The 18,109-nt window shown below is 37.6% G+C and overlaps 1 protein-coding gene across 1 annotated transcript in view; it reads right to left on the bottom strand.

The window, feature by feature from the left end:
• FAT4 (FAT atypical cadherin 4) overlaps positions 1–18,109 on the bottom strand; it is a gene marked incomplete at both ends in the record, with an annotated part of 145,831 nt that overhangs the window by 35,603 nt on the left and 92,119 nt on the right. Inside the window, 2 exons of the mRNA XM_080344357.1 lie at positions 1,070–1,320; positions 5,745–5,925. Coding sequence (XP_080200483.1) covers positions 1,070–1,320; positions 5,745–5,925 — 432 coding nt within the window. The remainder of the gene's footprint in view (positions 1–1,069; positions 1,321–5,744; positions 5,926–18,109) is intronic.

Raw genomic sequence — 18,109 nt, 5'->3', positions numbered from 1 at the left:
CCATAAAAAGGAGAAGTATTTGCAATTGTTTAAAATTTAGAAAGAAAACCCCAAGACCTGGAAATAAGCCCTTTTTTTCTTTTTTTTTTTCTGTTAAAGGAAAATTTGTTTTGTAAACCATTTGTCTTGGAATCCTCTCTGTTGGCATCGCACATCCATGTATGCATATGCATGTGAAAATGCCCAGTGTCACTGACTTCACAGCCAGCCACTCTGACTGCAGTTCGGTACATCTGTGGTAATATAGTGATCATATTATAAAAGCCTTTTACTGCTTTGATATACTAGAGGTCCCAGCATTAGTTCATTGTAAAACTTAGAAATAGAATCTCAGAATAGGAGAATCTTTCAGAATATTGTCCCCAACCCCATGCAAATACATGTTATCCTTCCCCCTTCCAATGCTAGTTCTGCAAATAGAAAATATTAATGTTTTACACTTACCCACTTCTAATGTATTTATTTATTAGGCTTGTTTAAACATAAACTGAATCAGAAACTGATTCCTACATTGAGTGAAGTCACTTTAATTTGGGTGCAGATGCCACAAAAGAAAGGTTGCAGCTTGGCTTTACTTTTATTTTACTTTACCATTTGGCTCAAGGAAAGACAATATACCTAACATTTTATATAGACAGGGCCTTTTTGGAAGGGGTTGACAAAATCCTCTTTAAGAATTGCTTGGGGTGGCAAGAGAACATCTACATGCAGTAGGAAACTTTCAGAGCAAAAAGAGGCTATTGCCTTCCTAACCCTGGCAAAATAATTTCATCACTTGTTTGTTCTTTCAAATCAGAAGCTGGCTTCTCATTTATACTACGTCTTCTTCACATCACTGCAGGAAAATATTTGGTTTTGGATGGAAGGAACAAACTAAAATAAAATTGCTAAATTGCAGGTGATATATTGAGCCTTGCCACTATTCATTTCCATGCAACACAAAGATAACTCAACCTGGAAAACAGCTGCTGAGGAACATCTCAGAAACATTTCTCTTGGCACAGCTTTGCATTTGGTAAGATGCTTATGCAATGTGAAGTACCCCACACACTGTCACTGATCAGGTTACCTGAAGTGGTAGGTGATGGGACATGGGTGACATAGGGATGATGTTGAAATTTGGGTGGGTTGTCATTCACATCGGCGACAGCGACGAGCACGCTGGTGGAACTGGAGAGAGCCCTGGGGAAGCCCCCATCACTCGCGACCACCACCAAAGTGTAGTTCTCCCTTGACTCTCGATCGAGTAGAGCACTGGTGATAATCTGTCCTGTTGATGGGTTGATTGTGAATTGCGAATCGCCACCAGTAAGCTTGTAGCTGTTTGGAAAAGAAAAAAAAAATCATCCCAAAACGAAAACAAAACAAAAAATCCCAAACAAACAAACAAAATAAAACAAAAAAACAGGGAAGAAAAACTTGATTAGTATTTCATAAGGCAGCCTGCTGCCGTAAGATAATAGCAATTTTCTACACTCTTCAGATCACCACATTGATGGATATCAACACACAGATTTTCTTCTGACAGTCCATCTGTCTTAATGTTTTTTCCCTCCGTATTTTGAGTCACGTCATACATGACATTTCTGGGGATTTCTAAATGTAGCTGCTTAACAAAGATAGATTTTTAATAAATGAGGAGCAGACTGAGCCTTTATACGTCTGGAGATACAGTCAGACAGACTCTTAAAATTGCAAGTGGTCTAATACAGGCATCCTCTAGTACTGATTTCCCCTGGCTAATGCATTAAGTGTTATTCCAAAAAGCTGACATGTTCTTAACTGAATCTGCAGAATATAATTAGAAAAAATATTATTTTCTGAAAGAAAAGGATTACTATTTTACAAAATAATATGAGGATTTATAATTCGTATTTATTCCTGATACTGAGTTAAGGTTTGCTATTCAAGATTTCAATGACAATTCATAGTAATTCATAATAAATCAGCAACCACAGAACTACATTAATAGAGACTTAATTTGCAGCAGAACTTAATCCTTGACTTGTGTGTTTGTATGTGTGTACGTCCATGCGCTTGTGTGTGCATATGCAAAAATTTGATTTGATAAGAAATGACTGTGTGCTTGCTGCAGTTCATTCTATGGGCTACCTCTGGCTTACTGGCACAGTGAATGTCTTCTTGGTTTGAACGTTTACCCAGCTTGTGTTTGCAGAGAATAAATCTTGAATATATACAGAGCACTGGGTTGTATTTTTAAAGGTAACTGGTTAATATTAAATTTCTATTAATTCAGACAATGGGCTTTCTACAAAACAAAGGAAACAAAAACTGGCTAAAATGAACAATTGTCATATTCAATATCACAACCATTGCAAAAACCACTTGCACTTCTTCTTCAGAGGAGCCTGGTACAGCACCGTAGCATTTTTTTAAAGTATATGAGTCTATAAGAATCAGAAGAAAACTGGTGTTATAAGAGAGAGTAATATTCATATGTTCACATTTTTAAAATCAAAACAGGTTATGACAGAAATAACAACATGGGCCAGAAGCTTTACCTAGAGGATTGATAGCCAGTCTGTGTAATAAGCTGTGGCAACTTCTCATATTCAGTCATTAATCTCTACAGGATGCCATGAGCATGCTTTAATTGCTTAATTATGATACAATATGATGACCAGATGTAATTATTCTCCAGCTATAGCATCTAGGGTGGAAAGAATGTGCACAAAGCCTAAAGCACCACTTAAATGTCCCAAATACCAGCAGCACTGGCAAATTTCATCTGTGATTTGCAATGTTTTAACCCTGTGTGAGGTGTCACAGAAGACAGGGACTTTCTTTTGTGTATTTCCACATATAAAGAATAGCTAAAGCAATAATATTGGAAAGACACTATGGATATATTTTTCTTTAAAGACAGACAAATTATGCTTGCCATTGGATACTCTGAGTCATATCTGAGTACAATTTTATGCAAACCAACTGCACAAAGTACATTTCCAGACAGTATCTCAGGATAGTTAAAAAATTCCAAACCAAACGAAAACCAAACCAAACCAAATAGACCACAAAAAACCCCACAAACAAACCAAACCAAAACATTACAAAGTTCTGTAAACATGACAACTAGCATGAACGTAATCTGACTGAAGTGCTTAAAATCTGCCTTCCTGATTAGTCTGTGCTCACCCTTCTTGTCTATACTATCTTCAATAATACTAGTCTGGTGTGCATTGCCATTAACAATCTCATCAGTCTGCTTTAATGACTTCATAAATTATGACCAGAAATAAGAGAGAAAGTGTTGGCACATATGGATATAAAACAGTTTTGCAGGGTTACCTACTTTTTGCATAACGCAGCCCATTTTTGACTTCACATGAAAATCTCAGCATAGGATTTTACATACTATCTTTGGAAACCAAATATATTTTTTTGAAACAGGCTCTAATAAGACTGAGAAGGAGTTTTTAGTGCTCTGCGCCTCTGACAAGACTTCATGTGTTCGCGTCCCTCTGGCTTTTGGCAGTTTTGTAATACCAGTCATATTTTAAGATTTGCATTACTCTAAATGCTGAATCTGGACAAATTCTGTCCAAGAAAAACAAAGTATGCTCCTGAGTCTAAAAAGTACAAAACAAAACATTAAACCAATTTTAAAATAGCTACTTATGAAGGAAAAAAAATTATCAACTATTCTACTATGAGGTACTGAGTGAATGACAAAGACTAATGGCAGAGATATTAAAGCAATTCAACCACACTAAAGAAATTCGAGAGTGCCCTGATAATCTCTGGTTATGGGATGCAATAATTACAATCACTCATGCTTTGTATGGATTATTTTTTTGTAAAGAAGCTTGCCAGAAATAGTTTCTTAGAGTGAGAGTGAACAGAAGTAAAAGCTACATTGTTCCACAATTTAATAAATGGTAATTTTGGATATTTGCAAATATTTAAAGATGCCAAAAAATAAAGTTCCTATTTTTGGCTTGGAGCTAGTCAGAAAGAAAATGTTAAAATGTTTTATACATACTTGCTTTTCTAGAACATAGTTCTGGGTTTGTTTGTTTGTTTTAAATATACAGCCACAGTGACGTTCTTATACACTTTTAAGAATAAACTGAGGTGAAATAACAAAAGCGAATAAAGAAGCTACTTTTAGATCCTGTTTTTTAAGTATGGGAACAGTTGCGGGTGTTTGCACTCACAAAAGTTAGATGTGACGGGATTACCTACATGTCCTTCCAATTAAAAAGTAATATGAATCTGCATTGTATTCTATTAGCAATAAATCAGCCCTCAGTGGATAATCTTCAGCCTGTCACTGCTACTTAGCATCTTCATTACTCTTGTCTGTAGAACTGGGAATGCCCAGTGTTTAGCCCAGTGTCCACTTTAGTTGCATCATCTGAGCTGTACAAATCATTCATCATGTAATGGAAAAAATGCCAAATTCTAACTTTATTACTGTTTTTCCAAATGGGAAAAACTTCACTTCTTGCCTTGTGTAATTTTAATTCTATAAATGGGGCTCTAAACTGAAGACATTAATTGACCATAAACTTACCCAGGGAACACGGTGGCTTCAAGTGAAAATTGCTTACTACATGAAAAGATGTGAAAGCAGCTGCAAAGGCAGTTAACTGTTTCTGTTGAGTATTCAGTGGTCTGCAGTGTCTCCCATAACATACGTATTAGTATGTTGAGTAATATTTTACCTGCTCAGCTAGTTTATTATAAGAGCATCCAAGTCTGCATAAGCAGTCATCTGAACTACAGTTATATTTGAGAAGCCATTTTAGATTCAAATGAAGATACTGAAGACTTCCTCAAACATATGTATGCTATCACAAGAATAACACTATCTACCAGTTTGGACATTCTTATGCAAAAATTGATACTAATTTCTAAATTTGCCTAGCTTAAAAATTAAAGATTTCTAAAACAGCAAAATACATTCCACACTTTTATTGCCGTGACTCATTTCATTTGAACATAATTGTCAAAATCCCATAAATACATATATATATATATATATATTTTTAACTCTGGTGCAAAGTTATCTTTTGTAGCAAATTCATTGATGATGTTTGAAAACTGCATCTTCCTCTCTCCCACCAAGCCTTTTCCAAAAGCTCCTTTGATTGGTATTTAAGAAGTCAGTCAGTCTCCAAGAACAGTGGTTTCTAGCTTCTTCAGGAATACACTTTAGAAGATTTGTATTATATACATTAACTACATCCTTCATTGCAAGGCCTCAATTCTAAAAGCTATGTTAAATCGAAGGCAAAAGCCTTTCCAAAGACTACAAGCTGATGAGAGTCAGTAATGAAGAACATTCACAATCTATATCATATTTCCTTATGAAGAGAATCCACATGTAAAGACTGCAAGTTGAAGTGTTTAACCCACTTATGACAGAATCTGGAGTTTCAGAGTTTCTTTGTTTTTTATTCTTTTCATTTATCTACCTCTACACTTATTGAGAATTATAAATCTACCTTACTAACAACTACACTCATGTGCAAGTTAAATTTTAGTCTTTTACTAAATGAAAAGCAAACTAGAATAGTACTTCAACTCATCCTTGACACAACTCTAAAGGCCTTTAAACAACAAAAAAGCCAGATTCGCTGAGAGAATTTAACTGCACTTACACAGCTGTCCTTTTGTGTCTTACAGCTCTAGTGCATGTTAGTGATGGACACTGGAGATAAAAAATCTTCAGGCAAGGTATGAGGCATTATTACATAAAGCAACAGCAAATGACCTACCTAATAACAGCATTTGTGGAAGCATCAGCATCTGAGGAGTTTACGAGCAAAATATCTGTCCCCGTAGGTGCATCCTCCGGAACAGTGGCAGAATACATGTTAAAGGCGAATGTGGGGACATTGTCATTGACATCATCCACCGTGACAGCAATGGTTCCAGTGCCAGTGAGGGCAGGAGATCCTGAGGGAAAGAGGGATACAAAATGCTAGAAGTTACAAATACCACCATGCTAAACCGAGGTCTGCCATCCCCAATTTAAAGCCTAGTGCTTGAACAGGTCACAGCTCACAGAGCAAGAAAGGCAGTTCGACATATAGGACAGGGACGGATTTGTCCCAAAGTCATCTCAACAAAAAGTAGAAGCTGCGAGAGAAAAAAAATCATCTTTTCTTGCTTCATCTAATTCCAGAAATATTTTGTAATACAAGCTCAGTGGAAAAAGATGGTCTTGGAACCATTCAGAAACCTTCCTGTAACAATTAGGACCAATTTAAACATGTGGTCGACTTTCCTGTTTCTCTAAGTGAAGACATTCAAAGGTGGCACACTGACAGCCATGAAGACTCCAGCCCTCAATTTATTTATCCGCAGAACAAATAGAGTGGAAACAGTGGCAAACCCCAGCTTTCCACACAGCTTCTCCACTGCCGGTCATACCCCTGACCTGGGAAGACCTTCTCCAAGCGAGTGAGAAGGTTGCGCAGTCTCCAGACCCATCCATTCAGACTTGATTTCTCTGTAGAAGCAACCATCTAGAGCAGCAAATAATGCTTGCTCAGGTGGGATATTGGCTTACGGGAAATTGGACTGAACTTATTTAACCTACAGCTTCCATCCTCCATGTTATTCTAATACTTAACTCGGATGAGCAGAAACGAGTGAGAAATAGCACGTTTGTTCATGTGCAGCCTCTCAATATTTAACCTCCTTTTTTTTTTTTTATTGTCAAATTAAAAAAAAAAAGACACTGAAAAATTTTACAAGTTTGTGTTACTTTTGCCAGCCCATTACACTTATTTTGAGCCAAGAATCAGCAATCTGGTAACCAAATTGTCCACTGAAGGTCCCTGAAAAAACAGGATCATTCTGTTCTTTGAATACATAGCAAAAATGAGAGAAGCATAAAACACATAAGATACACCCCTTTTACTCAAATGACTGATGATGACCATGCATGCTTTACCCAAGCTTGCCTTGCTTTCCCCTTCAATCTCAAACAGATACAATAAATTCATCATTTGCTGGACTGGGGAAAAAGCACCCCAGAGACTGGTTCAAGCCCTTGCTGCAAGACAAGTATATTTTATGGAGCTGTCGTTTGATGAAACGCAGGCAGTCCCTGTGTGACCATCCTGGTCCTTCCACCCCGGCAGATGACCGAGTGGCTGCTACCCAAGGTTATTGCTGGGCCTCAAGCTCTCAGGGCTGGGAAGGAAGCAGGCTTTGCTCTTAGGTCTCACACAGTCCTGGCAAGGGCTCCAGACACCGAGCTCTCATGTAAAAGAAACAATAATGACCCATTTCGCCCCATTTTAACCCTTGCAGGCTGAAGTACCACCACATTGCATCGCAGGAAGAAGCTGAGAGCAGCTTCTGCACACGAAGGAAGATTTTCACTGCAAAATACTTCAAAGTAATTTGGCATAATGCACAAACAGACTGAATGAAAGAGCTTCGAACTGAAACGTGCTACGCATCTTGCAAGGCTGACTTTGAAGCCTGCTGATCAGATGGGCTGGATCACAGCGCTGAGGGAAGAACGTGCACGCCAAAGAGTGTAGGTTTCACACCACAGCCGTGCACAATGGAGGCCTTTCTCTGCTTTAGTCTGAGGTAATCCACTTTGCCAAATAATATACTTTCAGCCAGGAAGGTTACATTAAGGCAATAAGTCTGACTCATTTTTTACCCCTTTTATTCCCCCCCCCTGATTTTGTCATTTAGCCAAACACTTATAGATAGAAAAGACTGAAAAGCATTCTTGATTGCTGAAATATTGCCTGTGGAGTGTTTATTATTACTGCATTAAATGAAACAGAGTCCTCAGCAGTGTTTGCTGCATGTGTCATCAAGCTCTGCCCTTCCATACACATTTAATCGACATTCATCTCACAGCTAATGAAATGAAAAGTTGAAAGTAGTTACGTTTCACAGGTGATTAAACAATTCATACATAATTCAGAAATTAATTTTGGTTAAGTCACTTTCAAAGACCATCAGTAATGCAATTCAGCCTGGAAAAGAAAGCTAACTCACCGTTAAAACCCAAACTTCATTGTTTTATGTGTATTTGCTAACAAACAGCCGACGCCAGAAAATTAATGCTGTCTGTTTATTCACAAAAACGAACTGCAGTGGCAGCCCCTCCAACCCGTGCTTTTAGAGAAGACTCAGCATTGGGGCAATGGGATAAGCAGCCCCTCCAACATGTGCCTTTAGAGAAGACCCAGCGCTGGGGTGATGGGACCAGCAGCCCCTCCAACCCGTGCCTTTAGAGAAGACCCAGTGCTGGGGTGATGGGACCAGCAGCCCCTCCAACCCAAGCCTTTAGAGAAGATCCAGCACTGAGGTGATGGGATCAGCTCAGTACAGCTCTGCAGGCCAGCCTGGTCCCAGATGGCAGCCACAAGAAGCCACAGCTTTTGATTCAGCCATTTGACTCCAACCAGCACCGGCCCACTTTCTTAGCTGAGGAATCTGAGTTTGTAGAGTCAAATCCAAGGGTCAAATCCCAGCCCTTGCCTCAGCCCCCTACATATTCCATGCCATTATTTTCCAATTCTACTTCCCTGCTGGGTGAATCTACAAGGCACCACACAGGGCAGTACGGACACACTTATATTAGCCTTAGAGAAGTGAATATACCAGCCAAAGTTGAGCACCATACTAATAAAATTAGCTAAGGTAATGTAAGTAACTCAGATCCCATTCAGCACTAGCTTGTGGCCGCGCTCTGCTGACAGAAATATCCCAGAAGTCCAATATTGACATCCTAAGTCACTGCTCTTCAGTTCGAAACCCAAAATCATTCTCATTTTACTTAGATGGAAAAAATCATGCATCTACATTGGTTTCCTGTCTATGAAGTTATCCAAATATGGGGTTTTTTTGTCTAAGTAAAACATCACGTCCACAAATTTACTCTTTTATTCTATTACACTGAAAGATAGAATTGCAATTTCACAGAGAGCCCTCGAAGATTTTATTCACTTGAAATTAAATGACTAGCTCACATTTCTGCAGTTACTGAGAAATATAAGAAGAGGAAATTACAAATGAAGTAATTTTCTATGGAAAAGAAATATCTGGAGGCCAAATTCTACCGTCCTCAGTGAACTTTCAGTGAAGGTTGTGCTTGCATAAGGACCACAGGATTTGGCCCCTGGTAATAAGTAGGTTTCATAAACTGTACATGTCATATTTGTGGTGAAATAAGTAGTTTCCATGGTCAGGCTAAGTTCCCAGATTTCTTAGTTTTGCTTCGATAGCAAATCTTCCCCAAGTTGGTTATTCTTATTATGCTAGAGCATCATAACTTTTTTTCTTATTTTGTATAAATGTAGTAAGTTTTGTGTAAATTCTGCAATATTAGCCAAGCACTTAAGATGCCTCCCAGACCTTTTTAATAAACCAGACATGTTCACAAGCTATATAAAATTGCTGTACACAGCCACACAAGCCTCTGCATGCCCCTAGAAACAGCTCTGAGGGCTAAAGCCACAAAGAAACATACGATTCTCCCTTAGTGAACTTGCACTGAAATTTCTACCCATTTTTCATAATAGTCTGAACTATTTTTCAGCAGAAGCAGCAGCTATTTATTTGTCAGACACCTCTTATTTAGAGCAGTTCTCTTGTGCTATACTATTATATATTATACACTATGCTATTAGGTTTTTTGCAAATCCCAAAATACCGTGTCTCACAGAGGCTTAGGATATTCATGTCAAAAAATGCTTGTTAGAAAGGTGGAGGAATAAAAGAGCCATCAAGTGATTAATGCCAAGAGAACAAAGTTAACTATGCAAACTAAATTGGATAGATAGGATTGACTGTTCAGTGAACATCAAATCTTTAAAATTTAAAAGGCGACATTACTATGTTATTATTTCGAACTTGCTATATCCATGTGCTGTGGTTTGTTTCTATGAAGTGACCAGTTTATTTTCTAGGTGACAGCTGTACATATACATTAAGCAGACAGACTCACAAATGTCCACACGTCATTGTTGAAATAAAGATTAACCTGGGATAGTGTCAAAATAGTAACACTGAGTTCAGGAAGAAAATTGCTTCCCACGGATGTTCTTCCAAAAATTCAAGCTTTTTGCTTACATCTGCAAGTAAACATGTGTCTGGGGATGAAGAGAAGGAGCAGACCTTGGGAGCCTGCTCTTTGGAGGCCCACGGCGGAGGACGAGTTACAGGGGGAGGTTACAAGAGGCCACCTTGGGCTTGGCCAGTCCTGGGCTTTGAGAAGATGACATGAACAAACAGCCATGAGGTGGGCAGGACTCTCTTCTCCCTTATCATTCACTTCTGCCTTCTTCAGCAAGAGGGGACTGGCAAAGACCTACCGTTACCTTTGCTAATCTTAGTTCGTCTTCTACCCCATTCACCAAAGCTCGTTTGTGACTGATTACCACAAAAATATGATGACATTGGAAATGTGTCAGCTTACAAGTTAGAACAAGCCTTGTCAACCTTTTGCTGCCCTCATCCAGCAGAGAAAATATTGGCTACATGCACCAACACAAGTAGAGGAAAATAAACTCGATGCAGGAAGGTGACAGTGGGGAGAAATATCATTTAACCTGACACAATTTCTGCCTCCCAAACGCAGGATAACCAGCAAAGAGAAGACAATAACTGTTTTGAGGTGAAATCATCATAAACCACTCATTCCCCTAACTTGTGCCAATGTTCACAAGCCACAAAGTCATCCAAAAGAGATGCACCTAAAGATGGCTTTCACTTCACCTACTCGTGTACCCTTAGAAGAAGGGAGCACCACTTGCTATCTTCATCCACCCTTGTCCTGGGGAATGGAGAGAACAGGCTCTCTCGGCTCCCTCTAACCCCAAAACACATGATGCCATCTGCTCCAGAGTATGTTCAGCTCTCCACACCACAGCTGGACACCAGCTCCAGTGGGGAATGATCAGAGTGGACTGCATCAGTAAAAGAAAACAACTGAAGGAAACGCACAAAGCCATTTAAATGCTTCAAGAAAACTCAGGAAAGTATGATGCTATTGGAAATTATCTTGGCTGTGTGGTACTGTGTGGCTTACAGTAAAACTTAGAAATAGGAGAATGTGTTCAGCACTTTATCCACATATTGTCTGAAGTTTTAATGGATTCTGGGTCTTGTCTGTGCCCTAGTTAGCAGAGCAGATAATAAAACTATCATTCCTTTTAGAAACCCGGAACTCAAAGTTTTGCCAGCATTAAAATATCAAAATCAAGTGCTAGAAAACTAACAATAAACTTAAGAAAAAACTCCCAATACATTTCACTAAAATAAAAAAAAAAAAAAAAAGGATTAAAATTAAATAAAATGAACCTAAATGACTAATTGAAACTCATACTGCAGGCAGTTTACCATGTTTTGTGTTAAGTTAAACACATCGTTATCCCGAAAATTTGAAAGCGATTTAACAGACATGGAATTTTTGCTTTGCTGAAATGTGTTGCTTTGCAACAAAGCGGATTTCACTTCTCCAGTCAAACACTCAGTGAATGAGTCCCAGGGCTAGAAGTCGTGTGTGTTATTGCAGAGTATTAACTTTTTCACTCAAGTAAACGAGGTCTTTCTCAGAATAAAGCAGACAATCTTTCTAAATGCATTTAAATGCAGACAGAGTGTGCTGAGCCTCACACAAATGGTGAGTTTTAAATTGTGAAGATAAAGCAAGTTAAAATGCTACTGGCTTGCATTACACTTTTTTCCTTCCTGCATTACATTTTATTTTCCTCTTACTCAGTTTTTCATGCTAAGTCTTAAATAACTAGTCAAAGTATATATTTTGAGACAGAAGCTGAAATAAGTAGCTAATAAACAGCTATAATTAAAAGCTGAGAAGCTATCCCTACTCTCATTCAGTTGAGTAGGTGACTGGTGAATGAGGGAGACCAAGCAGGAACCTACATTTTCCGTATTTCTGAGTGTGTCAAATCTGAGTTTTTCACAGTTAAATACAAAGTAGTAGTTGTTCCTGAAACTGATTTAACAGAACTTGTATTTCAAAAACAAAGGAACTATTCAGATAATCCTTGCACAACTGTAGATCTATTGAGGAAAAACAAAAACCAAACAACTCCTTTTACTGCATCAGATATTAGAATCCTTAACTTTTTCCCCTCATCTTCCCAGCCTAAATAAGCTGGGAGCAAACAGACCTAACTTTTGGGCAAATTAACCATCAAAAGTAAAAATTAAAAAATTACTAGACAGAGTCCAACCTTGCTCAAGCAATGACATGTCCAGCCACGCTTAGACTGATGCATGTGTACAAATGCACATGCTCACACATGTTTTGACAGCGTCTGTCTCTACCAAAGTAATCCTTACTCCAAATAATGGTGCAAGATGGGATCTCTCATCTGTTTTTATCCACATGGTTTTAAAATTTTGATAGTTTGCTGCCAAAACTCCTGAATGACGGCACTCTATGAATTCACTAAGCTTTGCAATTTCAGAACAGGCACAACATTACAGAGCAATACATTTAACACACTGTTGAAAGGGTGGGACTTGCATGCACAGTTTTAAGACCTCTGATGTACATGCACATTCCCCTGCCCCTGTTCTCTTCCTCTGATCTGCTCATCAGAACAAGTTACCAGCAGCTGTTTACCAAGAGAGGCAAAAAAGCTGTCATACTGCTACAGAGTTGGACCTACTACAACAGACACAGATTCAGAAAAAGCCAGACACAATAAAGCAAGAGTATAGTATATATTTAGCACTTCAAGCTGTTCCATGTAACCATCTCTTTCTACCAACACACACACAATAAATTTGCCACTTATTCATTTGAAAAATAGTAGATAATATATTCATCCAGTTCAGCATTTTCTCCCATTACTGCTTTTGTTTAGTAAATTGTATAATGCACGAAAAGGCTGAAAGAGTCCTGTGCTGCCATGCACAGCTTAAGCTGGACACGGGACATGAGCAGATGCCAGTTAGTGACTTGTGGCTGTCAGGTTTCATTCTCCTTCCATGAAAGACCGATGCATTAATCTCAAGTGGCATACAATTCTTGACATACACTTGTAATCTATTAACATCTGAAGTACAGGTCACTGGAGATGGTGCTCAGAAAAGACACATGCAGGTATTGCAGGTTTCTTAGCCAGAACTTCACTTAATCAGATAAAAATCAGATTAAAAAATCCTTAAGGCCAATTTTTCACAGTTGAATATAATGCTCTTAACAAAAACTAGTAAATGACCATTTGCAAGGGTGCACCTCCCCATGTCTGCACTTCTTGAGGTTCTGGGAGGGTAGGCATGACCATGTGCACCGCCAAGGCCTCTGGTGACCAAAGTAAGATTTGAAGAAAGTGGAACTGCCACTTATAAGAAAAGTACAGACATTTAAAAAAATGTTTTCTTAAAACCACCAAATTACTTCTCCTTATTATAAGTTATTGCTGTAAACAGAAAAAAATAGAGGAACTGGCTCCTGCAGGGAGTGCTGACTAAGGCAATTTTTGACTGCTTGCGACTCCTGAATATCCCACAGTGAAATTCCTGTAATGCATGATTTTGAATTATGCTTTAAAAACACCCTGTATAAATAGTGAAGATTAACTAGCAGTATAAGTGTTCAGACCATATGTGCATGTTTTACTCATTTTATCCTTGCAATTAGGGCTTCCTGAAATTGTAGCTTTGTATTTGAAGAATGAGCTAGCAGACATTCAATTTATAAGGTGTAACATTTGATTTTAAAAATAGTTGAAGATCGCCAAGACTGTAAGATCTTAGTATTTCTCAAAGGGAAAGGAATTTTCCTTGCATAGCATAATGACTTCTCTAATTATCTTATTCTTCTGCAAAACAGATTACATTCAGCCAACTCATTAGCACATTTGAAGTAGAATTTCATATAACAATGATGCAAGCAGAAGAACAATAATTTTAAATTACTTTTCATTTAAAGCTTTCAGACTAATCATAGCAAGATGGATGAATGAAGAGATAAGAGAGGAAGTGTAACAGCCTGAAAATTCACAAACTGACAATTCTTTCTTACTTGAAATTTTTTATCATCTACTAAATCTGACATATTAAGCACTATATTCTAGCTTGTCTTCCCGTTTCTACGGGAAACCTTTTTTCAATGAGATATACCCACTTTTTTTCACCTCAAACTAGCACCAAGAAGAAATAATAAAGTTGAAAAAAAAAATAAAGCCAGGACAAGAGTGAAGACAGCTTAAAGATCTGACAGTCACATTTTCTTTCATTTGAATCAATAGTGAAAAACGTTTTTCTTCACCATGGAAAATCTCAATGGAAACTGAAGTGCCCTGGCATATTTCGTAAGTTCAATTCTCACTTTTCCATCACTCCCCCTATACATCTTTACAGTAAACTGGTTATTGGTAACAATGCGTAATTGATTGTCCAATATATTATACATTCAATAAAGCTGCACTGCAACAGCGTTAGGTCTGAGAAAAGAAGATCTTGAGACCATGCACGTGAGATGAGACTGAGGATCAGGACAGTAACTGGCTTGTTAAATGAACTTCACCCTGATTTGAGCAGACCCCTGAAGTGACTGCATCACATCCACATTTGCTACATATTGTGCTAAGTGCCCATGAGTCTTTTGTGAATACAGGGTGGCATTCAGAATATAACATGAGATATAATCACACAACTTGAGAAAACAATGGTATTTCAGCCAAAGCAAGAAAGGACTTTTTTCCCAATGGTGCAATGGAAATTTCCATCCCAGTGTGGGTGGAAATTAAGGAGAATAAATATCCCTACCAAGTAGATAAGTTACTTGAAAAACAGAATGGTAAGAAATTCTTTGAACTATATCTTCCATACAGTACAGTACATAGTGCAGTTGATCTCAGCTTACCATAGATCAATACTTTTATTGTTTTTGACTGAAGGTATTTCAAACTTCAATCAGAGAAATCTGTAATCCTGCATTAAAGATGATGCTAATTGTTTTCATTAGACTAACCAATCCTTCAAGCAGAAGAAAAAAATCAGCTTTGACACTTCATGGTACACAGACACATGCCGTAGCTGTTATTTGTAGCCATTTATTCCTATTTTTTTCCTGTAACATTTTTACAAGGTTCTTGTAAGAAACTCTAGATAATGAGAAACAACACTGAATTACTGTATATTCCTGTTTACTTCATCAGTGATGTGGTAACTTGATAGTGTAAGCAAGAACATCACCTACACGGATTATTAAGTCTTTTCAGTGGGTGTAAAATTGTGTTACATGAGACAACAAGAATTCTCACTGACATTTGTATCTAACAAAAAAAATCTTAATAAATAATGAACATTTCTACCATTTGTCTGTATTTCTTATTAGGGATGCAAAGCAGCAAAAGATTTAGCTACCTAATAAAACTTGATATTTTCAACTGTAATTCCAAGAATATCTGTAGACAGATTAACATTTTTGGCTGCATTATTACATCCTATCTTTTGCTTTCCTACACTCTAAAAGACGAGAAGTACATTAGCCTCACTAGGATTCTGCTTGTGTTCTATTAAAAACAAACAAGCAAAAAACCCAAACCAAAAACCAAAACCAACCAGCAACAAGCTAAAAAAAAAAAATCCGATAAAACAATTATGGGATTTGCATCTATACTGAGTTAGAACCAGTAGAGTTCTCATCAACGCCATCTGGTCCTGATTAACATTACTATATTTTTGTGCGGGTAGTCTGCAGGTTTTTGTATTGCAAAGCGCAACCATACACACACTGTGCTTGATGTCCCTCACTCAACTCAGTTCTGCCACAACCAGTGCACTTCCAACACCATAGTTTCTGAACCTTCTTACCTCTGACTGTCAATGCAAAATCTCTGAAGATCTGCTTCTGAAGAAAAATACTTCTCAAGGCTACAGTTTAGTAATCGGTGAATTTTATATATATATATAATACCAGCAAATTCGAAGATTTTACATTATTTTAAATCATTTCCCTTCTTTTTCTCTTGTTGAATGAATGAAATGGACAACAGATCACCTGACAAGCCCCAGCTTAGAAGCAGTTTATCCCATTTGAAATGTCTGTCAATTACCCACTGGATTCTCTGCTACCCCAACAGATAGCAGAAAGGGAATTACATAGGTGAGAAGTGCTTGAATCAAGAGGCATGCACTTAAATTGAGGACTTTTCTAGTAGTTCAAATGTACGTCTGAACTACAGAGAATAAACATCTTTAAAACGTATTTCTAACTCTGCTTGCCTTGTCCAAATAAAAGCCACCATCGGTTTGAGTTCATTTCAAAGCTGAAGCTTTTAACCTAAGTGAAAAAACTAACTTTCATTGTTTTCACAGATATTTCAGTTTGCACTGGCCAGCCTGAGCCCTTTGCTAATCTGAATATACATATCTTCTGCACCCCACCTCACGTAACACACACACTTGGATTTAGCCCAGAGACTCTTGCTGAACTGTTTTGAAAATAATGATCTAATAATGAAGGTTTAACTCCAAACAGAAGACTAAATCCCTCAAATGGTATTCTGGGGCTAGATTATGCACCTCGTGGGGCAGTTCTCTGAAGCAATGGGTTAAATCCTCATCTCCCTTGGGGAGAAAATGTGTCACATCATATAGACATGGATACACTCTCTTCCTTGACAATTACTCTCTAGGGGACATTAGACTGACTTTGCCATAATCCTACTTCCTAAATAGCTTTTTGAGCTTTTGTCTTCTAGAGAAAAATTAAAAAGTGCTAACAGTTTCTAGTCTCTGTGAAAAAGTAAGATCCTGCTATTAGCCTCCCACAACTACAAAGAGTCACTCTCAGTTCTCTTCCCTTGTGATTTCAGATGATGGTAATGCAAAATAAATGCTGTGAAATAATGACAAGTCTGTTGTTATTTCAGTTCTCCCATCATGTGATTTAGAATAAACTATGAAACCATGCAAAACTACTAAAATGATAGTGCCAGTAGTAAAAGAGCTAAACTAATAAAACTAGTAAAATACTACAACTAGACTGAGTACAACTCAGCATCGACATGAGGAAGAGCTTCCAAAGAAATAAATGAGGTTGGGACAGAAACAAGAATTCATTTTGAAACAGCTGTGGTACAAAAGAAGAACATAAAAGAGACCAATCATCATGTAAACTGCTAAGCACCAAGGAAAGCATAAGTCAGCTTCATTTAGCTCATTAAGCCTGAAGTGGTGTGTATATTTAGATGTAGTACAGAAAGCATGGAAAACAGGATATTTCTAACTCAAATGTCTGAGTTACTTGTTTGTTTTGATAGGACTAAGTTTTAAACATAGCTGAATTTGTTTTAAAAACACAATTTATTCTTTTAAGGTAACATTTTTTCATACTGTAGACTGCATGTTAAGTAGAAATACAGTGTATGCTAAGAAAACAGGTTGAGCATAAACGTCTATAAGCCCAGTCTCATAAATCTCACACAAATTAACCCCCCAGACTCTTTTTTACCATTACTAGAAAATAAGGAGGCTGCAGTTTTTCTAATATGAAAATACAGTCAGCCTTTACTTATCACCTCAAACCGGGAAGTATTTTAAAATGTATTAAAAAACAATTCCGCTCCGTTGTCAGATTTAATTTGATTTCAAGATTGAAGGGAACCAAAAGCCTATCTCAAAAAAGAATTCCTGAGAAGGATATAACCTCTGTTTGGTTGCCCTTGTACATTCTTGAAGGAAAGAACGCATAAGCCAGGGGCCAACATTTTCCAAAGAAAAAACATATGGTTGTTTTTCATACAGGCCAGGGATGTATACAAAGAACAGCTAACTAAATATAATAATCAGTCCACTGATTCATTTCTTTCAGAACTATTTATCTAAATTGGTAAATAGATTATTTAAAAAAAAAAAAATAATTAAAAAGCCACACAGGAACACAGCTTCTAATTAGAAACACCACATCTTGATCTTGGTTTTTCTGTGGCAACATACCATTCTGACCAACCAAAGCAAGAGATGGTGGTTGCAGTTTATGTAAACAGTAGTCCTGCGCAGCTAGCAGGTTTCCAGATGTGCAACTCTACATCACTGCAACCAATAAATAAAAGAAGAAGGACTGTTGGAATGCTAACATTTGCTCCAGAAAATTGCTCAAAGAGTTAAAGAC

Source organism: Nesoenas mayeri (genome assembly GCF_963082525.1).
Source record: "Nesoenas mayeri genome assembly, chromosome: 4".
In the NCBI taxonomy this organism is placed as follows: domain Eukaryota; kingdom Metazoa; phylum Chordata; class Aves; order Columbiformes; family Columbidae; genus Nesoenas; species Nesoenas mayeri.
This window is presented reverse-complemented; position numbering and strand designations above follow the sequence as displayed.